This window comes from Nannospalax galili, unplaced genomic scaffold (genome assembly GCF_000622305.1).
Source record: "Nannospalax galili isolate Female #2095 unplaced genomic scaffold, S.galili_v1.0 scaffold1488, whole genome shotgun sequence".
In the NCBI taxonomy this organism is placed as follows: domain Eukaryota; kingdom Metazoa; phylum Chordata; class Mammalia; order Rodentia; family Spalacidae; genus Nannospalax; species Nannospalax galili.
The window spans coordinates 2227813-2252056 of NW_008358859.1; the positions used below are offsets into that span (position 1 = coordinate 2227813).

Genomic DNA, 24244 nt, shown 5'->3' on the forward strand with positions numbered 1-24244 from the left:
GGGGCGGCACGCGTGCTCGCGGGCGGGGGGCGCGCGTGGTAGGAAGAGCATCGGAGGCGCTGGCCGCAGCCTCGCGGGGTTCAGGCCAGCCGGTGTGTTCGCGAGCGCGCGGGGAGAGGCGGCGGTGAGGGAGCGCGCGCTTCTGGCGGGAGTGGGGCCTGGAGTGGGTGTAGGGGGCGTGTTTCTGGAGCGAGTGGGGGAGGGGCGTGAAGAGCCAGGGGAGCGGGGCTACGTGAGCAAGTGCGCCGGAGGGTGTGCGGACACGCGTGCTTCTGCAGCGAGTGGGGAGCGTGTGCGGATGATCGAGTGCGCGTGGGGCCCCGGGCCGTGTTTCTGGGGGCGATCGTGGGGGTGAGGCGCGTGTTTACTGGAGGGCATGAGTGTTCGTGGAGCGAGTGTGAGACACGCGGGCTACTGGGACATGGAGTGTGTTGACGTGCGTCAGGGAGCGCGCGGGGCCGGGCGTTGGCGCGCGATTCTGGAGCGCGCGTGTTTATGTGCAGGCGCGCGGCGGGGGGCGGGCGGGGGTGCGCGGCGGGGACGCGCTCTGCTAGGGCACCAAGCTCCGCACCCCGCTCCCTGTACCCCACTTTCCGCTCCCTGCACCCCACGCCCCGCACCCCGCTCCCTGCACCTACTCCCCTCTTTCTGCACCCCAAGCCCCACACCCTGCAATCCTGGCCCTACTCCCTGCATTTCACTCCCCGCACCCCACGCTGCACCCTGCACCCCTCTCCCTGTTCCCCTCGCAGTGGCCACAGCCCCCCACTGGGCACCCCTGGGCACCCCTGCGGGAACTGTGGCTGGGCACAGCGAAGGCTGCTTTGTTTTCCGCGTGCAGAATGCAGGCGGGGAAGTTAAGAGGAAAGGTTTGAAAGAACTTCCAGAGAGACTGGCTTACCTGCAGCCCCGGAGAGAAGAGTGGCGGTTCGCCTGGGCTGCCACCCCTGTAGCTGCTGGGGTGGCCTCCTGCACTTTGCATCTCTGATCTTGCAGTTTGCACGTCTGATTTGCACGTTAGAGGGTAAAATTTACCTCTGGATCGATGCAGCCCTCAAAAACCCATGGTCTCCACTTGAACACCTGGACAGATTCCTAGTACTTTCACAGGGAATGGCTATTTAAAAGTCCATTTTCTACTTCATCTGCTGATACTGGATATGCTTTCTGTCGGCTAACCTGGGGGTAGCTCATGAGGAAATCAGACCCAGCAAACAGATCGCCTCTTGCATTGGTTTGGTCAAATGCATTGTTTCTTCTGTGAGGCCAAATGTGCTCCCTACAAGTTTTGTTCTGTGGTAGTAAGATGTCTGGCTGGGTAAAGTTTCCCTCCAGAATCTCTATGCAGGGATCAAATAAAGAGAAAAAGCATTAAACAGCACACAACACATTTCCTGATGTGCATTTATAGGTAAATACCATGTTATTTGAAGACCAGCATTGGTCATTAACAAATAAGCTTGTTTCTCCTTTTCTTTGTAGTAGATTTAGGGAGTAATAATGTTTAATGTTCTAGAAAATAGCATTTGCTTACAGGATATATATTTTGCTTGGTATGAAAATCCAGCACAGGCTGCTGTGAATTCCTTAGGAACCTCAGTGAGGTTCTTGGATTATCCAAGAAGAAATAGGTTGCTTCGGGAAGGAGTTAACTGCGTTGTTTGCCTTCCTGGATTTAAACATGTTGTTTCGGGCTTTTCTTGAGCTTTCTATTAAGAATTGAGCTGGGTCCTCCTACCTAGAATAGCTGTTGATGCTTCTGTGTATTAGGTTAGACTGTTCTAGAATACACACATAACAGGTGGACCTGAGAATTCTTTATCTCACATGAGCAAATGAGGCTGAAGAATTGGCCGATGTTGACAGTATCCCAAGTGCAGGGTGTGAAACCCTCACTGGCAGCTGGGCTCAGCTCTTGAGAGCTGTCCCTCTGGTGCTGTGGGACATGTAAATTGGGAGCGCTAGAGTTTCCTTTGGAAACCGGTCATAATTTTTTTTTCTGCTGTGTCGCTCATCACTCTCCTGAATTCCTGAGGTTACAGAACTGTGTGTTACCTGCCTTTTTAAAATGTTGAAGGAACAGTGAATACATTGGTAGAAAACACAGCTTCCAATATTACCCAGTAAAAATCAGTAAAGACCGTTTTGTTAAACTTGGCACGGTCTTTACGTGGTGCCATGGTTTTCTGGAAGTCCTTTGTCCTTTCTGAGCTGGGTATACTTGCCTGCCCCTCTGTTCACTGTGTGTTCCTGGTATCTTCTCATATTTAAAGGGCTTTGCTTTCTCCACTTGAAAGTGATTTAACAATTGTATCCCATCGATCTTTTCAAAAGGAGGAGGCTTCTCGGACTGGTGCCAGGTCTTCATTATTAAACATCAGCGGAGCATCCCGTCACAGTGTCTAAGCCTAACATTTGGGAGCTGATTTCAGTTACATATTCCTTTGCCAAAAAGCTTCTGGCAGCCATGTGTGATGTGGTTTATTTGGGCATACCTCACCTTTCTCAAAAAAAAAAAAAAAAAAAAAAAAAAAGACTTAAGGGAGCCTACTGAGATACGGATTACGCCACGAAGCAAGATAAAAATAGAAATAAATAAAAGAGGACTAGGTAAAAGGAAAGTGAACCTGCAGGAGAGTGAAGTTGGTGAACGGCTCTGGAAAGCCTTGCACACTTCCTAGGGGTAGGCCCTGAACTGTGTTCCAGGCTCTCTGACCTTGGCAGAATAAGAGGCTTGGACGATTTTGTGTTTCTTATCCCTTTCATGGCGTGCTTTTTCTTGAGTTCCACCTGAGTTCTGACAGCCGTCAATTAATTTTAAGTGATGATGGGCGAAATCCAGACGAGTTGTATTGAGTTACAGTAAAGAGCACATGTTAACATTAGTCACATTTAACATCTAGGAGGTGCTTATTAGCCTGCTGGGTGACACGTATGGGAATTGTCACCTCAGATCGCAAGGCTCCTGGTGCTCAGAGTGGCGGCGATCTGTGAGGACAGGCCTACTCTCTTCCTCAGCCAAATGCCCCAAAGTCAAATGACCGTTTTCCTTTGGCTGTTTTCTGCCTACATTTGGGTTACCACACAGAAGGCAGACAAAGGGACACCTTTACCATCTGGAAAGGCATTCCCTGTTGTCCAAATAGTGTGACAGGTGACTCCTTAAAAACCATGGCATGATATATTGTAGACAGTGACTTTAAAAAAATGATGGGGGAGGATCATGGAGCCATCTCTCCAGCCTGTTATGATCTTTCTTGATGCTTCATTTTAGTAAAGTCCCTTTTATGTACTAACTGAAATTTTAGTTTTAGAAGTATCACAGTACCTTTTATTTCTGTGATTTTGAGTTGTCTTTTGAGCCCCCAAGATGGAACCTAGATGTACAATATGGAGATCAGTCAGCTCCTTTTAAAGCACATACTGCACACAAATTTTAAGCAAATTATTACTAATAGGTAGTAATTTGAAGAAAGCAAAATATAAGAGTTTAACCAGGATAATTTTTAAGAAATACTTTATTATTTTTATGTGTATGTGTGTATTACCTGCATGTAGGTAAGTACATCCTCAGAGGACAGAAGAGGCTGTCAGAGCCCCTGGAACTGGAGTTACAGACAGTTGTTAGCTCCCATGTGGGTGCTGGGATTCGAACCCAGGTCTTCTGCAAGAACAGCCAGTATTCTTAACTGCTGAGCCATCTCTCCAGCCTCAGGATAAATATTTATAGGAATTAAGCTGCTGGTAAACATAATATTTTTGTAATATGGTAAATCAACTCCATTATTTTCAACTCGTACTTAAGAACTTCCAGGATTGACTATGCGGTCTCTCCATTTCCCTCACCTGACTCCTACCTGGCCTGTACCGCCCTGTAGGTCTCTGACGCAGCTGGTGAACACAGACGCACCACTGCAGTCAGACTCAAGCTTTCAGCCATCCCACGCTCCCGTTAGAGTCTGCCCCCTTCCTTGTTCCCTGAGCTGGACTCAAGTCTCACCTCATTAGTGCAGCCTGTTCCCTCTTCTCCTGGATTCGTTGAATGGCTGTTGAGGTTGTGAGGGGGTGGCATCTCGGCTTCCTTTCCCTGCCACAGTTGGCACAGTGAAATCGAGTTGGAGTTTGAAGCATACTGTTAGTTGATAAAGAGATCACAGGGTCTCGTGCTGCTCACTAGGTAGAACAAGAAGCGTGAAGTAAAAGTGTTTCCAAGCCTGAAATCACCTGATCCTACTTCAGATGTTTTGTTTGGTCTTGTCTGTTGCCCATCTAGGCACAAACTTCCCATTCAGGTCAAGGTCTCTGGTAGAGGCAAATGTCTGCCGAAGTGGTCTTGAGGTGGCCCTAAAAACCTTGGACATTGTACCAGTGTAAAGTAGCTTAGGTCAGACGTGGGTCCACGTCCCAGATTTAGGATCGGCGGGGAGCTTGCTGTGAGGACTGTGTAGGTGACTGCTGTTTTGTGTCTTTGTACAGTAGGATGGGAACTGGGTTTGTGTCTCAGCCTTACCATTAACTAAAGGAGAGCTCTTAGGAGTATCACCTTGTGTGCTTCCCTGGATCTCAGTCCCTTACTTGTCTTTCATGGTTTAGGAAGTCGCTTTAGTGAACCAACATCACCAGTTTTTTAAATAAAGTGCATTGTACATTGTAAGTGTTGGAGGCTTTAATTTCAGGTGTGTGTCTGTCTACTGGGTTCAGTTGCTGAAGGCCACAGTCAAAAGAGGTTGAAAGCCTTTGGAGCAGAGAATTCCTAGATCAGTTTTTCAATTCTCATGCTATATAGAGACTCACCTCTGTGGGACATGTCATTATGCCACGGCTTTCAACAGAAACCCAGTAACTCCATGTGCTTATAATTCAACAGCACAGTCTCCAGCGAGGCCTGAGCACGGGACACCTCTGCCATCTTTCTGATTTCTTTGGTTAATCAACATTAAGTTTGACTTCAACTAAGCATGGCAGCTTGTTTCTGCCATAATTTACCCTGTTTTCTAGAGAAAACTAAATGATGTTAGTGTAATACTACAAAATTCATGGCTAATGGTGGGGAGTAGGCATTTCCACTTGTAAGAGAAAATAGAACTTTTCTAATATTTAGTAGAGTGATCAATATCTTAGAAATCCACTTTGTACTCGTGCGTGCGTGTGTGTGTGTAGAGGACAAAGTCAACTTTGTAGAAGCAGTTTTCCCATCTCTGTGTGGGGTTCTAGGGATTGAGCTCAGGCCCCAGGCTTGCAGGGGATCACTTTTTCCCACTGAACCATCTCACTGGCTCCATTTCACACCTTTATTTCAGCCTCAAAGGACAAAACTCCACCTCAAACTGGATCATGTACAGAAGGGAATTTATTGACTTTTAGGAAGTTCAGGTTTGGCATTTGCTTCAGGTATAGCTGGTTCTTGGTGCTCAAGTGATGTCATCAGGAGCCTCTTCCTCTTGGCTCTCCTCCTCCTGATGTTGGTTTTATTATCATGCAGGTGTCCTGCCTGAAGTGGCCAACACAAAGCTCCAGGCTTTTGTCCTGCCAGTTTAGCATATGTATCCGGGAAGACAGCTCTCCGCAGTTCTAGGAAACACTGTCTCTTACTGGCCCAAATGAACCCTCTCCTGGTTCTGGCCCAGCTGGCGTCATGTGTCCAACCACTTGAATGGGGGCTAGTACTCTCATTGGCAAGACCTGACTCATCCACTCAACCCTGTGTCGTCGGGGCCAGCACCACCTGGAGTACAGGCAGGAGTAGCTCCTGTTTTAGCCTGGGCTGTCAAAACAGCATTAGCAGGCAGTTTATAAACCACAGTAGTTCCCACTGTTCCAGAGGCTGGAAGTCCCAGACCAGGGTGCCCACCCACATAGTCAGGTTCTTCTGGGTGGGGTGTTGCCAACCTTTCATAGCCCCAACTTGCAGAAGGAGAACAAGATGGTTCTCTGGAATCCCATTTAAAGGGCAACAATCCTATTCCTAAGAACAACATCATGACCCAACTGTCCCCCCATCTCCTAATACCACAGAAATTGAACATGTGACTCTGGGGAGGTTCCCCCAGGAATTGTGGCCTGAGGAGGATCTAGGCAGGCACACTGCAGGAACTAATACTTTCTGATCCTTACATTTGTCTTTTTTTTTCCTAATGTACCACTTGCCCTGCAACCACAGAAACTCATAATAAAGCTTGATTCTGTGTTGTTACTCTTAAACCGTTTTGAGAGTGGAGACACCAGACCCCATTACCTATCAGTGAATCTTCAATAGTTGCTGACTAATAGTCCCCAGAACTATTTTCAGAAAATATGATTCAATTCTTTAATATGACAACAAGGATTGTATTTAAACATCCTTTTGTCTTTTCTAGTGAAAGAAATCATTGATTCTGCTCTGGCCAGAATCAATGCCCCTGGCTTTTGTGTGTGTGAAAGATATTTTATTTACTAATGTGAAAAATAGAAATAATTAATGACTCTAAAAGCTTGTAGGCCATCTGAATAATATTTCCCACTTTAAACAGTACAGTAAATGGTAGGTAGGTCTCTGGGCTAGCCTCAGATTAAAATCTTTTGAAACCTGTAATAGAAAGCCTGCAATTGCAGAAGAAAAAGAACAAAAACTCCTTATGTACTTTATGCCACATATGTACTTTGAAACACTGAACTGTGTAATCTACATACTATATCACCATGTAACATACACTTATATGTTCCCAAACAAGGGAAATAGTCAACCTTGTATATATTCAGTGATAATGCTGGGGCAAAATTTTATGTAGAGAATAATTTCAATAAATAGAAACATGTTTGGTGAAACTTTTTTTTTTTGAGACGGGGTCTTGTAGCCCTGGCTGGCTTAGAACTCACTATGTAGACCAGGCTAGTCTTGAACTCAGAAATCTGTCTACCTTTGCCTCCAAGTGCTAGGATGAAAGCCTGAGTCACCACACCTAACCTTGGTGAACATTCGTATTTCAGACAAAATTCAGAATAATGCTCTGAAAATGCAAAGCTCAGTACTTAGCACTATTTGATTTTTTTGCTGCATTGTGTGTGTGTGTGTGTGTGTGTGTGTGTGTGAACATGGCACACAGGTGGAGACCACAGGACAACTTGTCAGAGTCAGTTTTCTCCCTCCATTATGTGGGTCACAGGGATCAAACTGATGTCAGCCTTGGCAGTAAGCCCTTTTACCCACTGAGCCACCTCACTGGCCCAGTACTCTTCTTAAAATAAAGCCAAGGAGTGATTTAAGTTTCTTTTTCAGAATGACATGGTATTTTAAGTATTTTTTATTTAATTATTTGTGTGTGTGTCTCTCTCTCTCTCTCTCTCTCTCTCTCTCTCTCTCGCTCTCTCTCTCTCTGTGTGTGTGTGTGTGTGTGTGTGTGTGAGGGTCTGGTCTGTGCATGTGAGTTCAGTGTCCTCAGGCCTGAAGAGGACTCTTGGAGCTGGAGTTACAGTCAGTTGTGAGCTGCCTGATGTGGGTGCTAGGAACTGAACTTGGGTCCTCTGCAACAACAGCAAAGGCTCCTAATCTCTCCAGAGATTAAGTTTCTTAATGACATAACCCTAATAGTCTTCTTACTTATTTTAATTGCAATCTTCTTTTTATATCCAAATGGAGCACAGAACAGAGCCTGAGAGAGATCTTTCTAAGGTGTCGCAAAGAGTTAGACAGATGGTAAAGAGGTCGGGGTATCTGCCAACAGGAGTCTGGAGGGAAATTGTAGTGACTGAGGGGTCTCCTGAGACAGAAAATGAACAGGAAGGAAGAAAGATCATGCCCAGCCCTGTTAGCCTCTGGGTGACTTCTTCGGTTTCTGTTGTTGATAATACACACACTAGACAAAGTATTTAAAAACAAGAAAAGCACATTTGGGGCCTTGATTTTGATTCAGGGTCACAGGGCAGTGTTTGGTGATTGGCACCTTGCCATCTACTAGGGCTGTCCAACCTGTGACCTGTGGGTCGTGTACAGCCCAGCATGACTGTGATCAAAGCTTGACACAAAATCGTAACTTTACCTTAAAACATGAAACTTTTTTTTTGGTAACTTGATTGTGCATTTCTTAAGTGTGAACTTTGCAGGTAGCAGTGTGGCCTACAGAGGCCAAAAGGCTGGACACTCCTGGAACCCATTCATGAGAACCATAAAATGTAGCTTAACAAAAAGCATGCAAACATGTATTCCTGGGATAGTCCAATTTATCCTTGACTTAAACCATTTCATCAGAGAATTGAGACGTCAAGACCGTGCTGGACTTCTGTGGAAGTACTTGTTGAAGCCCACTGCTGCCTTTATTGCAGAGTGTGGGAGTCTGTAAAACTACCAAATCCTTTTTTAAAATGTATTTATTTTTATTTTTTATGTGTATGAGTGTTTTGCCTACATGTATGTTAATGCACCATGTATGTACAATGCCCTAGAAGGCCAGAAGAGGGCATTGGATCCTCTGGAACTAGAGTTACAGACAGTTGCTAGCCACCCTGTGGGTGCTGGGAACCAAACCCAGGTCCTCTGCAAGAGCAGCCAGTGCTCTCCAGCCCCCGAGCCACAGCATCTCTTATTAGGAGCTATGGGGAAATTCTTTCAGATTTTGATACTGGAAAAAGTCACGTATTCAAAGCAAGTGACAGGTAGTGATCCTGGAATTAATGGCCTCTGTTTTATTTGCTTTGCTAAATGCAGCCACACGGAGGACACACTTTTAGCCCCCTTGGAGCACGTCCTATGTGTTTTCTGTTTAACAGCCTGAGCCAAGCTTTTGTTTGTCCCGAATCTTGATTTGACCTAATCTAATTTATTAATCATACATATTTTCATCAGTTACCTCAAAAATATAACTGGATCCAGGATTCTTACCAGCTAAACAGGGGCAAGGAAGGAACTACAGAGACTGTGGGGGAATAGATGGGCCAGAGAAGGAACATTGTGGGGAGTGAGGAGGGAGGAAGGAGCTAGGGTATGTGGGGGGCCTGGCAGTGGAGGCTCTACACCGCAGCCTGAGTCCGTAACCTTCCATTCATTATCTAACTTCTCCCTTTAGAACAACCCTCTGAATGGGATGGTTACTGAAGTCCACTTTGGGGACTTCTTTGAGGGTGGCAGAGGACAGGACCACCCCACCCCAGCTGGAAGTCAAGTTTCAGACTGCTTTAGTGGGAAACATCAGATGTTTTAACTCTTTTACCTAATCTGGAGGATCGCGCCTCAGTGCAGTTGTTGAAGCCTGGGCTAGGAGTGGAGTGCTGAGGGACAGGCAGGGCTAAGTTCCCTCCTCCTCCACCTACATCATGGGAGTAAGCACTGCACAGACATGGACTATCCTGTCACGTTCCAGTGTGGCAGATGGAACCAGGAGACAGAACAGCCCTACAGGGAGGAGAGCTTGAGGACCAAACATTTCCTAAAACTCTGGTTGTTCCACTGGGAAACCATTCGTAAATAACGTTTGAAGTAGTATGTTGAATTAAATAATTTATTATCTTTCTCCTTAAGACTTATTTTTATAATAACTTTTTAAAAATTTTATGTGTATGAATGTTTTGCCTTCATGTATGTAAGTGCACCAAATGCGTGCAATCCTCATGGAGGCCAGAAGATGGCATCAGATCCCCTAGAACTGGAGCTAAGGATGGTTGTTAGCCACCATGTGAGTGCTGATCCAAACCCTGGTCCTCTATAAGAGCACCCAGTGCTTTTAACTGCTGAGCCATCTCTCCAGCCCTCAAGATTTATTTTATTTTTAATTGTGTTTCTGTGTGTGTCTTTGTGTGGATATGTGCACGTGACTGCTGGTTTCCCTAAAGCCAGAGGCATCCTGGATCCCTAGTGCAGGATTATAGGCAGTTATGAGTTGCCAGATATAGGTGCTGGTAGCTGAACTCTGGTCCTCTGCAAGAGCAGCAAACACCCCTAAGCACTGAGCCATCTCTCTGGCCCTAAATGGTTTATTCTCTTATCAGAAAGGCCTATAATGAATTATAAAATAACACCTTTAATTCATTTTATTTACTGAGATTATTTTATTTGTAATATGTCTAGTATTTAAAGGAATATGACTTTTTAAAAACACATTTATTTCAGTCGATTCATTGAGAAGGGATTTCTCACATTCATCCCAAAGTTTATAGCATTGTGAAAACAATAGTTGTGGAGTGAGTGTGCCTACATAGAACCCCTTGTTTTAAAAGTGCTTACTTTTAGAACATTTTGGACTTAATACCCTCACAAGTTAGCAAGATGGGAAGGCATGTCCCCATACCCAGCCCTGAGCACAAGGCTTGCCAAGGGCAGATCTTGAGCAACACATGGGGAGTGAGTCTAGAACCTTCAGAGGAACTCCTCCACCCAGTGCGCATGAGTGCAATCAGATACAGAGACCCACCAGGAACTCGGGACTAGTAACATCTCATGTGAATAGAAGTCTTAGCTAGGGGCTGGAGAGGTGGCTCAGTGGTTAAGAGCACTGTTGCTCTCGCAGAGGACCCAGGTTTGATTCCCTGCACCCACATGGCAGCTAACAACCATCTGTAACTCAGGTTCCAGGGGATCCGATGTCCTCTTCTGGCCTCTGTTTGGTTACCGTTCTTCAGGTACCCTTGGTACGGTTACTGAGTTTTTTCACCCTCTCCTCCGTTGTCTTTAATCCAGCCTTGTAGAGCACCACTTTTAGGGTTAAAAGAGACCCAGTGGAGAGTTGTGTATATCAGTCTCAATGAGATTGTTTCAGACACCTAGACTTTGATATACTTGGGGTGGGGACAGGTAAAAGATGACCCTGAAAGGGGGGGAGGAGGAAGGAGGGAGAGAGGGAAGCCAGGTGTTCTGCCACATGTCGGTACAGTAGCCCCATCATTTGGGAGATGGAAGCAGAAGGATCGGGAGTTCATAGTTATCCTTGGCGACATATAGCCCATTTGAGGCTAGCCTGAGGTACATGAGACCCTATCTGAAGAAAGAAACCAAGCCCAGTGTGGGGGCACACACCTCAATCCCAGTACTCAGAAGGCAGAGACAGGCAGATCTCTGTGAGATCAAGGTCCCTTTGGTCTATATGGCAAGTGCCAGACCCACTGTGGCTACAGGGAGACCCTGTGTAAAAACAACCCCCCAAAGCTATATAGCTTACTGCTGAAGTCCAGGTCTTATGTTTCAGGAGGATGAAATTTCTTATTCACATGATACTTGGTGCATATTTCTGGTATCGTGTGAGGCAGTGCCCAGGCTGGACTCCAGCTTTGCAGGGTTGGCAAGGTTTCCCTGTCTGTCTATATTAGACTGGGCATCTTATACAGACGGGAATCACGCATTTTTGGACCCCTGTTGGCTGACAGCTTGAGCTATTTTGTTGGTCATCATAAACCTAGAGTTCTCCCCAAAAGATTTTACGTGGCTTTGGATGACACCGGGCACCACAGTGGTCTGGGATGATAGTTGAGGCCCTCGGCATCCCACTAACCCTTACGGGGTCCTTGGAGAGTAAGCTTGCTATTTTTCCTTGTGTACCTCTGACTCTTTAAAAGTCTTTCCTGCTTGGAGTTGTTCGATGTAAGTTTGCTTTGATGTCCTTGGAACATTCTGTCTCCTAAGTGCTGACGGTTGGTTGTTTCTGTCTTAGCAGCATCCCAAAAGTTTTCTGGGCATGCCCAAGACTCTCACTCTGAATTGTTTGAAACAAAGACTGGGAGGAGAAATTTGAGTCCCAAACCACTGCAAATGGAGAATAGCGTAGCAATGACATCCCTGATAGTTGGGTCCATAGAGTTGGAGGGTTTTATAAAAGTGGAGTATGGCAGTTTTTTCCTAAGGCTAAATTTAGCCGTTGCTTTGGAAAATCAGAGTGGTACAGCTTGTGCCTTATCATCTGGCCCTTCCCCGCCCCTCTGCACTTGGACTTCCCAAATGGCTTGCCAGGGAGGGACAGCTTGACTGACTCCACTGGCCCCATTTATTCTGGGAAGGAATTAAGTGATTGCATTTTCCCTGTCTTTCTGAGCTTCCTGAAAAATTGAGGAGACTTCCGAAGCAGCAATTACAGTTCTCTACAGAAATAGTCTAAGTCATGCCTCCTCCTGCCTCATCAGCTCTTCCTGCCCATGGAGCCAAGGGCTGTAGATGGAACGAGAGATGGCCTCTCGTTCCCTGTCCAAATAGCAACAGGAGGCACATGTGCACTTGAGACACAAATAACGCGTTTTAAAATAGCAGATGGTATTTGACGATTGCTCCTTCATTCATATACCTGCCAAGGCAAACTTTCTTCTACTCTGGCAACAAGACCCGGGGTGGCTCAGCACACAGGATTGCTAGAACAAGAGCTGGTCGGTGCGTTAGCTGGTTTGCAAACAGTCATGTCCACGCACCCTTTCTGAGGCTGCTCTAGAGAATATTTCCTTTGTTTCACATAGTTAAAATTTCATGTTTACACAGCAACTTAACCTGATGGACTTGTTCAACAATTTTGTAACTAATTGTAGGCCCTCCTTCTGTGAAGGTGTGCTCTGACAGCCATTTACTGCCATCCAAAGGGGGCATCTAAAAGTTAGGAGTCGATATTTTTAGCATGTAGCACATCGGCCTCAGAAAAGTGACTTTCCTCTGCTGGGAGGTTCCAGTGAGTGTCTGTGGGGACGTTAGATGGTTCCGTTTTGCCGCCAGGCTCCTTGGCCAGCACTGTGTTCTCATATCATTTCTTTACCTCAACTGCAACAAAATGGCAGCCAGCCACAGCAACTCACAGAGCTCTCTCACCTGCTTCCTAAGTCAGCGTCATCCACTCCTTCTCTCCACTAGGGCGGGTGATTAAAAAAAAGTCTGATTGGGTCCCCAGCCACTGGGTCCACTGTGGTAGTGAAAATTGCTCAGTGTCCTTGGCCATTCAGTAAATGACCTCATCAATAACTTGGCTCCCAGGTGCCTAAATTAGAAAACAGTATTCTGTCTTCTGAGCACTTGCTCCACTGATGGGATACGAGATAAGGTCCCTGTGTTCAGAAAGCCCACACTCTCCAGTAGTCTCCGGAGTGACATACGAGAAAATAACGGTACATTTGTTTGCCGGGTTCTGTCAGGTCCAAGGGCAAGGCAGGGAAGGGTGACTGGGTAGAGTGGAAGGAACAGCAATTTGGATTCCAACTCGCGTTCAGATCTCTGTCCTGATCTTTCTAAGCGGTGTGACCTTGGGTAGGTAAAGCATTTTCTGAGCCTCAGCCTTCTCTGTAAAAATGAAGAAGGAAATCTTTGTTCGGTTATTCTGAAGATGGAACAATACACGGAATGGGTCTGCCTTCCATAGATGCTTCACGTAGCAGCTCGGTGACTCTGTTAACGCTGTGTTGAAGTGATGGTCATGTCTCCGAAGACTCTGAAGTCCGCAGGTGAGTATAGGGAAAGGTCGACGTTGGCTAAGGCCCACGGGCGTGGAAAATACCTGGTGTGTTTAGAGAACAGTGAGTTATGAAAGAAACCCAAACGTGTGGCCGGGTAGTTGCTAAGGAGCCTGCCACCACACAGCAAAAAACTGAATTTTATATTACAGAGCCAAGAAGAGAGTTGTGGTGTTTTAAACTCAGTGTTCTGATCACATGGCAGAAGCCACTCAGTACAGCCATGAGAGCTAATTAGGTTCCACAACTTACTATAATGGCATGTACAAAGTCCAGAGGAAGCAAGGAGACACAGCCAGGGTGACAGCCCGAGAGTCTGGCTGCGGTGGGTTTCTTGGTGTAGACGCTACCTCACTCACAGCAGATGCCCAAACCCTGGGGCGTCTCCACTCCTGCAGCAGCAAATTCCATGCTTTCTAAACTTGGAACACACTGTGGGTGTTGGAGTTCTTGAAATTTCTGTCTTTAAACTTTTGGTATTGCTTAAGAATTGAAAATGTTTTAAAAATATTTTTTAAAAATTAGGTATATGAATTTGTGCATGTGAGTGTGGGTTCCTATGGATGACAGAGGTGTCAGATCCCCTGAAGTTGGAATTGCAGGCAGTTGGTAGCCTCCTGACACGGGTGCTGGGAAACCCAGGTCCCCTGCAAGGGCAGTATATGCTTTTAACCACTGAGCCATCCTTCTAGCCCCCCCCCCCCCCCCCCCTATTTTGAGACACCATCTCATTATGTATCCCCAGGTGGCCTGTGTGGGCAGATTGGCTGAGTAATGTTTTCTTATCTTTCTGATTTTTGTAAAAAGATCATCAAAGTTACTTGTGATGATGAGTGTATTTTTTTTTTATTCTTAGGTTTTCTCAAATATCATTGGAAGTTGTAAGAATTGGTCAAGTATCATGTACTGTATGGTACTGTGTCCGGTAGCTGTCCTTCTGAGATACAGAAATTAGGCTGCTGCTCCCTACCCCGTGAGCTCAGTCTTCTTCCCTTCCCTATGAGCATGGGCAGGAATTAGTACCTTGCTTCCAGAGACTGCAAGAGTATAGTCCCAACCTTATACAGGACAGGTCCAGCAGACCATGCCTGGATTAACTGATCAAGGTTAATTAACATCACCCATGCAGTATTTCATACACTCTGATGGATGCCTGTGACCAGCAGGGAACTCCATTTCTGGTGTCTCCTTACACTCCCACAGCCATGGTCTAATAACCAGACAGACCAAAAATGAAGACGTATTTACAAAATACCCATACAGGTATTCTTTAAAATCATGGAGGTCATGAAGAATAATTGAGATAGTAAAAGTTGTCATAAACCTAGGAGGCTTAAAATAAGTGTAGCATGTCCAGGTCCGAGTCCTGAAAAAGGAAAGGTGCATCATGGGCCATGGGAGACATGGCTCAGCAGTTAAGAGCACTGGCTGCTCTTATAGAGGACCCAGATTGGGTTCCCAGCACCTGCACGGTGGCTGACAACTGTGTGTTCCTCCAGTTCCAAAGGATCTGATGGCCCTTGTCTGCCTTGCACACATGGGTGCATTTACATACATGCAGGCAAAATACTCGTACACATATAATAAAAATAAGATAAATTTTTTAAATGTCTAAAGAAAGAAAAAGCACACCAGTGGGCAGAGTGCTATGATCAGAAGATTCAAATGAATCGTCAATAGTACCGACATGCCCATGGTAGTTTTTTCATTTTAACAAATATGTGAAATTATGTCGGTACTGGGGGTAACTGGGCAATGGGCATGTGAAAACTGATCTTCGCCACTTATCTGTAAATGTAAAAATATTTAAATTTTTTTAAAAATGTAGTGGCCCCATAGCTTTGGCTGAGGAGAAGACCCAGTCTGATAGCTCACTCTTAAGAGGGTCTTCCCACTTAGAACCATTTCATGTATTAGTTTAATCTGTACGAGACTGACATCCATGCCCTGTTTTCCAGTTGAGAAAATTGAGGTGCCAAGCTGCTGTTATGGCTCTGGAGTCAAACAGTAGCTGGGTCTGGCCTAGATCTCCAACCTCTTAGTTCTTTCTGCCGTGTCATTGCTGCCCAGTCTAAGGATGCTTCTTCCTCAGAAAGGGGGCGTGGATAGAAGAGACTCCTGACCAGAGCTTTGGGTGAATCAGGAGCCAGATTTATTTGCCCTCTGACTGGGATGCAGGTGCGTGTGTGCACTTGTCCTAGAGGTTAGTGGGAGGTACCTGAGGATGGTTAAAGTATCCTTCATTTCCCAAAGCCATGCAAGTAAATAGACTACTTTAGAGGATTGAAGGGCAGAGACACACTTGGGAGCACATCCCACTTTGAAGAAAAACCGGTAAGTAACAATGGGAATGTGGGTTAGTGCTTGACTGGGTGCAGACGGCAGTAGAAGGAGGCTCTAGTTTTCAAGTACTGACAGATTCTAGTTAGCTGTGTGTTTGAGGAGAAAACATTCCTTTTAGTTCTTGCCAACAGAGCTGGTATGAATGGGCCTAGCGGGCTTTACCCAAGGCAGTGTTGGGGAGGAATCTGTTCTTCAACCTGAGCAGGTGGTTCTTAGATCATCCTTTAACGAGCACTGGGTGCAAGAGAGAGGGGTGTTCTTTCACTGTGGAAGCAGGCCAGGACCTGAGCTGGGCTTCTTGAAATGTGGTCCTGCCCAACATCTCCGGTATCTGGGCCTTACCCAGACCTATGGGATTAAAAACTGTAGGAACAGGGCCCTGCAGTCTCTTAGGAAGACTTCTGAAGGTGTGAAACAGTGGAATCAGAGTCCGTTTTCTGTCAAAAAAAGATTTAGTGCTCTGTCGGTACCCACAGGGGATCGGTTTCAGGATAGAACCTATGTACACCTTCCTGTGTACTTTACCATCTCAGGATTATTTACCTACCTAATACAAGGTAAAGGCTTTATTATTAGCAGTTTTGCTGTATTGTTGGGGACTAACAATGAAGACAAAAATCAGTATAATCATGTCCAATATGGATGCTTTTGTGTGGAGGGGGATAGGGGCTCATGAATGCCAGGCAAGCACTTTATGCAATGTATCACAAAGCTACGGCCCCAGGCAATTTTTATTTTGAGACAAGGTTTAGATAAGTTACCCAGAATTGCGTTGAACTATTGATCCTCCTGCCTTAACCTCCCAAGTAGCTGGAATTATAGGCTGATACTGCCAAGCCTGGATGTGTGTGTATGTGTGTGTGCATGAAGGCCAGAGGTTATCACTGGGTATCTTCCTCGATCACTACCATATTTATTGAGACAGGGTCTCTCATTGGAATGTGGAGTTTGCTGATCCAGCTTCTAACTAGACAGTGTGCCCCAGGGGTCCCCTCTCTCTGTTTCCCTAATGCTGGGATTAGAGATGCACTCACCTGCTTGGCATTTACGTAGGTACTAGAGATCTAAACTCAGGTTTTCATGCCTATGGACTGAGCCACCCTCCAGCCCTCACCCCCTTTAGAATATTTTCTATCTCTTCAATGAGCCACTGGGTACAAAGGCCATGGGCACACTGAATGATTCATAAAGAATGACTGTTCATTTGGATCCTGGTTCTGACGCTAAGCAGTCCAAGCGCACATTGCTGTCTGCTCTACAGCTGGTGAGGATCTTCTTGTTACAATGTAATGTGTAAGGCGTCACCTGGCAGGGCAGGGCAAGGTTCTGATTAGAGCCGCTGCTGCTATCATGGGGCTTCACAGCCTCCTCTAACCCTGATGACCTCCCAAAGGCCTCATGTCCAAAGACCATCAACAGGAGAATTTTGGAATTGAGTTTGTAACATAACCCATAAAATTTCAGAGAACACGTGCAAACCATAGCAGCTGGTCTAGTGAGACAGTTACTTGGATAGCAGGAGCCACCAGCACAGGACTTGGGGCAGGGGCAGGCTCCATGGACTGACGCTTAGTTTGACACCCAGATGTTTGTGCCAGAAGGGGGGAAGAATTCAGAGCTGCTGACCTCACTTTGCCCCATTCTTTAGGTCTAGAGATGTTCATGTGACCAGGGGTTCATATCCACCCAGTTGCTACCTTCCAGCCAGTCAAATCTTTTACCTATTGTGCTCATCCCTCCCTTCTGGGTTTGTAGTTTCCCTGGGGAGGTTATGGCTCACAGCTCTAGAGCTCATGCTCACAGCTTATTAACTACATATAAATTCACAGCCTTCCATGCGGCCACAAAAGTTCCATTATTTTCCACTGTAGGCTGGGCTGTCACTGCAAGTAGATTTGTGAATTTGCTGTTGATGGTGTCTTGATGGCTCTCCCTCAGGAGCCCTTTATATTTTCCTGCCAGATCATGTATGTGCAGACATGTACACAGTGCTCAGGGTGTCTGGTGTCTGACTTGTATTGTCCTCATATATCATGCAAGAGGCCACAAGTGTCACCAGAAACAGAATGCCTTCTAACCGTTAGCCCAGGGTGCCCCTTACACAAGCTGTGTTCTTATTAGTGAAGCAGTAACTTGCTCTCTCAGTGAGACAGACATAAGCTTGATACTTGTGGATAAGAATAAAACTTGGGGACTCCAGGCAGGGTCCTCTGGAGTCCCTTGCAGCCTTCACAACCTCCAGGCCTCGGGCTCCTGACAGCGTGCCATCTTGACTTTGGTTCTCTTAATGGCGTAGTTAGTGGCTCTGCTGAGTTGGCCCCAAGGACATCTGGAAGGAAATCTTCAGAGCTGAGTCATTGTTGACTTTGAGGCATTGTGGATGAGAACCAGGGCCAGGTTCATCAGCCCCTGTCTATATATTATTCCCTCATTCCATATGTTATTTAAAACAAGCTTCAGAGCTTAGTTGCAAGTTATTGATAGCAGGAATGTTTTTACTACCCTAGGCACTCTCCCGTACACATACTCTCCCAGCATATAATAGGTGCTTGATAAATATTTGTGCATAAATGACTGAATCTTTAAGATGTGCTTTTTGTGCCCTAATACAAGGAGGATTTTTAAATTTATGTTTCTAAGGAATAATATTTCCCTTATCTTAAGATAATCACATTCATTGTACAATTAAAGCAATATATAAGTGGGAATTTGAGGAATTTTAAAAAATATTTGTTATTTTTATTTTATGTGTGTGAGTATACTGCCTGCATGTATGTGAGTGCACCTGTGTCATGCAATGCCGCAGAGGTCAGAAGAGGGCTTCGGATTCCCCTGGAACTGTAGTTAAGGAGGGTTCATAGCCGCCATGTGGGTGCTGGGAATTGAACCCAGGTCCTCTGCAAGAGCAATCAGTGCTCTTAACTGATGAGCCATCTCTCCAGCCCCTTGGGAAATATTTTAAAATAATGTTTTCTATTTGGTTAGTTTGGTTTGGTTATCTTATTTTATTTGGTCTTTTTGAAACAGGGTCTCCCTGTAGCCCCAGATGGCCTGGAATTCACTGTGTAGACCAGGCTGGCCTCAATCTCACAGAGATATCCATCACATTAAAAAAATATTGTAAAAAAAAATGCTAAGGGGCTACAGAGACGGCTTAATTTTTAAGAGCACTGATTGCTCTTGCAGAGGACCTGGGTTTGGTTCCCAGCACCCACAAAGCTGATAACAGCCATCTGAAACTTTCAGGGGATCTGATGCCCTCTTCTGGCCTACACAGGGATTGTATGCATGGGTGCACTTATATCTATATAGGCAAAACACTCATACATAAAAATAAATAAATTTAATTGCTAAAAAATATAAAATAAAGCTGTAAAACCCAAGTAAGATACAGGCATGACTCTGGACTTGCTGGTGATGTACTTGTGAAGACTTTTCTAGCCATGTGACTGAGCAAGCCTTATAGATCAGGAGCTGAACCCAGGCTCTGCTCAGAGGAGGGAGGTGTGACCAGTCTCTGTTTCCTGGTCAGCACAGAACAGGAGATGTGCACTCTCAGGGTTCCTGGCCCTGGAAACCTGGGTGCCTGGGTACTGCTCAGTCACTTACCTTTGAGATTGGTTTTCTTGCTTGTATTAGTCACTTTCTGTTACTGTGATAGAAACACTGACCAAAGCAACTTATAGAAGGAAGAATTTATTTAGCTTATGATTCCAGGGGAATTAAAGTCCATCATGGTGGGGAGGCATGGCAGCAGAGGTGGCTGGAGGAGGAGCAGAAGCTAAGCTCTCACATCTTCAAGCAGGCACAGAAGGCAAGAGAGCGACTGTAGATCTTGCAAGGCATAAGAACTCTCTAAGTCCACCCCCTGTGACGTGCTTCCTCCAGGATAGCCATACCTTCTAAAACCTCCCAAAACAGCGCCACCACTGGGGACAAAATGTCCAAATACTTGGAGCCTATGGGGGACATTCTCATTCAAACCATCATACTGTTATTATCACTCCCTTCCTATTCCTGTTTGAGAGGCTAAAAGTACTACTGTGCTCATGATTAAGAGGCCAATAATTACCCTGAGTATCTCCATGAAGTGCTGCTCAGAGAAGCTTAATAACATGGAAGTGCTCACCACATAGCATCAGGGCAACCCTGTCCCTAGAGAACAAAAGCCTGAGTGGTGGTTGGACTGTTTTGGATTGGCAAGTCAGGCAGTATCTGGGCCTGGCAGGAGGGATGGTCAGGTGACCACCCCTAACACAGCACACTCCACCTCTGGCCCACAGGGGACCAGTGGGCTGGCTTGGGAGGTGAGTGTAACCAGGACTCAGAGCATTTGGTACCTCCATTGCATTATCTGAGGAAGGGTCTTATTGGCTGCCGGGCTCATAGTGCTCCGAGAAGAAAAAGTGCAGGAACACATGTAGCAGCTGCAAGATCTGTTGGCTTGGAAAAAAGATGCTGATGGGGTGGGTGGAGGTTTAGAATCAAGCCACATCATGTCAGTCAGGTGAGTAGCCTAGTTCAGGTTCAGAGGTGAACAGAGGACCAGCTTAGTACTACAAGGAGGAAGTGGGGAACCATTCAGTGTCCCCTGACGGATAACAGTTGTTCCTGCTGCTTATTGCTGAGCCACGACCAAAAGGTAGGGTTCTGTCTTTAGCTGACTCCTGCTGGAGGGACCTGCATCCTGCAAATTTCAAGTACTGGGGGAGAGGTGTGGGACTAGTAGCCAGGCCCCTCCTGGTGTCCCATCCCCTGCTAGTGGTTTCCCACTAGCAGCCACAGATGAAGCTAGCAACAAACAGGTTTCCCAGCCAGTGTTTATTCTGAGTTGGTGGTGGGGTCCTCCAAGATGGCTGCATTTACCAGCATGTGAGATTGGAGCCAAGAGGGAGGGTACCCTTTCACCTTAGCAAGAAAGGATTGTTTCTGTTAACTGTGTTTGCAGGCAGGATATCAGAGCTCTTGATGGTCTTGGTATTGTTTTTGTGATTTAGTAAAGTGGGTTTGATGTCAATATTTTAAATGTTCCTGGAGAACAGGTGTTTATGCTGCTTCCAGAGAATGAGAGTTCTGCTTCCCAGGCCTCCGGCCTGTGCTCTGTCCTTTGGTAATGTTTCCTGCCTGGAGGCTCTTAGAGGGCAGGTAGAGGAGTGGTCCTTACCCTGCCTCTGTCTGCTCATCTATAACATGAAACATGGGCACCTGCCTCACGTGACGAGTGAAGAGCCAGAGCTGGAAGTGGTGGTGCTCCCGGGAAGCACCCGCCTCAGGTGGCCCTGCCTTCCCACCTACGGTTCATCTGCTCTGCCTATCTGTCTAGGGAGTGACTGTCAGGGTAGCAAGGAACACTGATGAATCTTCCCATTCCAGGCTGTCCCTTTTCATGGTTCAGACGACCGTGTTCTAAACGTAGTGTGCCTTTCGCAGTTTGAGGTGAAATATGCTGTCACAGCCCTTCAGCCAGCTCCTGAAGACCTTGATTCACTGTCAGAAGCTGATGGCAAGCACACTCACCTAGGACATTGCATGTTCTGCGCTGGGATGTACATGAATTGGTGTGACCCCCGTAGCAGCTCTTGGGGACGAGTACAGTTGCTCTCCACATTCAAGAGCCGAGACCAGAGGCACCAGATGTTTGTCCTGGCTGTGCAGTTAGCCACAGCCCAGCGGGGTCCCTAGCAGCTGACCTCTGCAGCCCTACCCTCCCTTCTCTGTGGCCCGCCCCTCCCCCACCCCTCAAGTGTCCTGCCTCAGGGCCCTGAGTTTGCCCCTCTTCCCACTGTGTCTGGCATCCCTGGTCTTTCTCTAACCCCGGGTGTTGCCTTTCCTAACTTCTCTCAATTCTGTGTCCAGCCACCTTGCTTTTCACATTCTGGCTCTAACAAAGAGGCCTCTTCTCTCCCCGACTGCCAACGCCCTGGTGTCGCATTCATGAAAATCTGCGGAATGGATATAGGCACTGGTGACTAATGACCTTATAATAGTTTGGCCTCTTACTCATATGACATAACCCGACTCTTACATGTATGTGCTTGAGTGTGCACAGGTGAGGGTGCAGATTCACGTTTCTGATCTCAGTTCAAGGGCATAGACTCACAACCCTTTCTTTCTGAGTTACCATCCCAGCTCCCAGTGATGGCCTGTTGCTTTTCCTTAGGTAGGAATGAGAGACCTGTGTCTGTCTCTGAGATGTGTTAAAGGGAATGTGTAAGGGGGACATACAATGTGTGTCTCCATCTCTCTTTTCCCACAGTTGTCTTTTTCCACTAACATTTATTACACCACACTCCCTGCATCTGCTGCAGAGACCCCCTCTGGCAGATCTCAAGGTCTCCATGGGGGAATTGCACAAAGAGAGCTAGTGGCAGAAACTGGAAAGAAGGCAGGAACTTTGAGGAAAAGGGCTCTTCTGGTCCCTCCCCTGGGGACTGTGGGCTGCTGTAGATGCCACATTCTCATGTGAGGAGACAGCCTCTGCTGGTGCAAGGCAGACCTGGCCTGGCCACTGTCCCTGATCCGTTGATGTTCCTGAGCCTCTGGAAGCCAGGCCCACACGCTGGCATGGGCCGCACAGGTCAAGTGCTTTTCTCCTAGAACGTACCCTCACTCTTCTGCTCTGCCCTAGATAACCAGTTCAGGATGTCCATCCTGGAGCGGCTGGAGCAGATGGAGAGGAGGATGGCCGAGATGACGGGCTCCCAGCAGCACAAGCAGGCAAGCGGAGGGGGCGGCAGCGGAGGCAGCAGCGGAAGTGGGAGCGGAGGGAGTCAGGCCCAGGTAGGTCTCTGCAGATGGCCATCTTGTTTGCTCTGTTTTATCACTGCATGAGACAGCTGGTCCCGAGTGCCCTTCCTGCCGCTTCTGATGTCATCCCCAGACTGGGGTAAGGCGTCCAGGGACTCGGTTCATGGTGCCTGTGTTCACAGCCTGTGCCTTGGCACAGGGATCGCTTGGTTACTGCCCACCTTTCAGTCATGCCTCCTGCTCTCAGCGCTCACAGTGAGGTTGCAATGGAAAGGTGGAGCCAGACCTGAAGCTGCAGATGGGGGCGACATCTGCTGGAGCTCTGAATTAGCGTTTCTGCTTAATATTCTATATCTTATCCCTTTTTAAGGAGAAATAGAAAACAATTTGATTGAGTAAAACAGTTGAATTCAGTAATTCCTAAGCCTTTTATAACCTCCAGAAGATCAGTGTGAAGAGGGTTCAGGAAACAACAATCATCACTGCAGAACAGCATGTGCGTGTCTCATGTATGCCTGCCTTTTCAAGTCTCTTAAAATTTTATTTACTTTCATATTTCATATTTATTTTATGTGTATAGTTTATGCATGGGTGTCATGATACACATGTGGAGGTTAGGGGCCAACTTTGGAGAGTTGGTTCTCTCCTTCTACCCTGTGTTCCAGGGATTGAACTGAAGTCGTGAGGCTTGGCAGCAAGCACCTTTACCCGCTGAGCCATCCCACTGGCCCTACATAGTCTTTCTCATTTTTTTGTACATTACACAAAGAATATATTACTTGCCAAGCATAGGGAGATTACCAAGTATTGCTTTAGACCTACTGATGTTGAATCATTTAGAAGCTTTGTTTTGAGAAAGTCTAAGAAGAAATTACTTTTCCCATACCCCAGGATCAAAGACCTGGCTGAGTCATTGCCCGACCACGCCTTGAAGCCCCCCTTGCTCATCACTATGAAGCATGATTTTCTTTGCCAAATTCCCTCTTCAAAGTAAATTTTTTTTTTGTTTTTTGACCCTTGTATTAAGTGCTGGTGATAGTTTTAATATTAATAATAGATAAGAATATAGTACCCACATCCTCACCAACCACCTTGGGCTTTCTTCTAACTTCTCCCATCTTGAGAGATCAACAGTAGAGACAGCGCACAGTGTACTACTGCTAAAGCTAAAATAACTTCTTTTTCACCAGATACTACTGAGTTTTGTCAAACAAATACTCATTGTTTAATGGCTCTAATGACCAAAATAAGAAGTTCCCATAAAATCCTTTTCATCCACAAAGGCTGCATAAAGGGAACGGTATATAGTATTTTCAAGCTCAGCTATTTGGCCCCTGGCCTGCTATGAACTGATTCCATACTAACTGCTATAAAATACTCCCATCAGTTAAAAGATTGGCTCCAGTAAATGACTGTATCTGCTACATATGACAGGAAGAGCTGTTTTCATTTATCAAAAGCAGTCCCACTTCGTTCATGGGCTGCTGATTTCCAGGTCTTCATGAATGTGTCTGTTTGGTGTATATGGAGTGACCTGTCTGCCTAGGTTAAGATCATTCTGCTGCATGTTAGGATGGCCCAGTCGGCTCCTCTGAGATATTTTGCAGCTCTGCTGAGGGTGACATTGCATCCATCACCTGCCCTTATATTTTTGGAAACATTTTTTTCCCCAGATTTAAAAATAAAGAGCAGTGAGGAGCAGTGGTATTTCTGCAGTAATTTGATTATATGGTATTTATTACCAGAAAAAAAAAAACTTTTCCTGTAGTAATAC

General features: G+C 46.2%; 1 protein-coding gene across 10 annotated transcripts in view; it reads left to right on the plus strand.

Annotated features, from left to right (window-relative positions):
* The window catches only part of Camta1 (calmodulin binding transcription activator 1), a 912046-nt gene that overhangs the window by 854068 nt on the left and 33734 nt on the right, over window positions 1-24244 (plus strand). For 9 of the 10 annotated variants that reach the window (XM_017795412.2, XM_029558273.1, XM_029558274.1 and 6 more), the window contains one exon: window positions 22352-22503. In XM_017795412.2, the coding sequence (XP_017650901.1) occupies window positions 22352-22503 (152 nt within the window). Of the gene's footprint in view, window positions 1-12446; window positions 13372-22351; window positions 22504-24244 lie in introns of those variants that run through there. The other variant, XM_029558275.1, reaches the window with a different exon arrangement.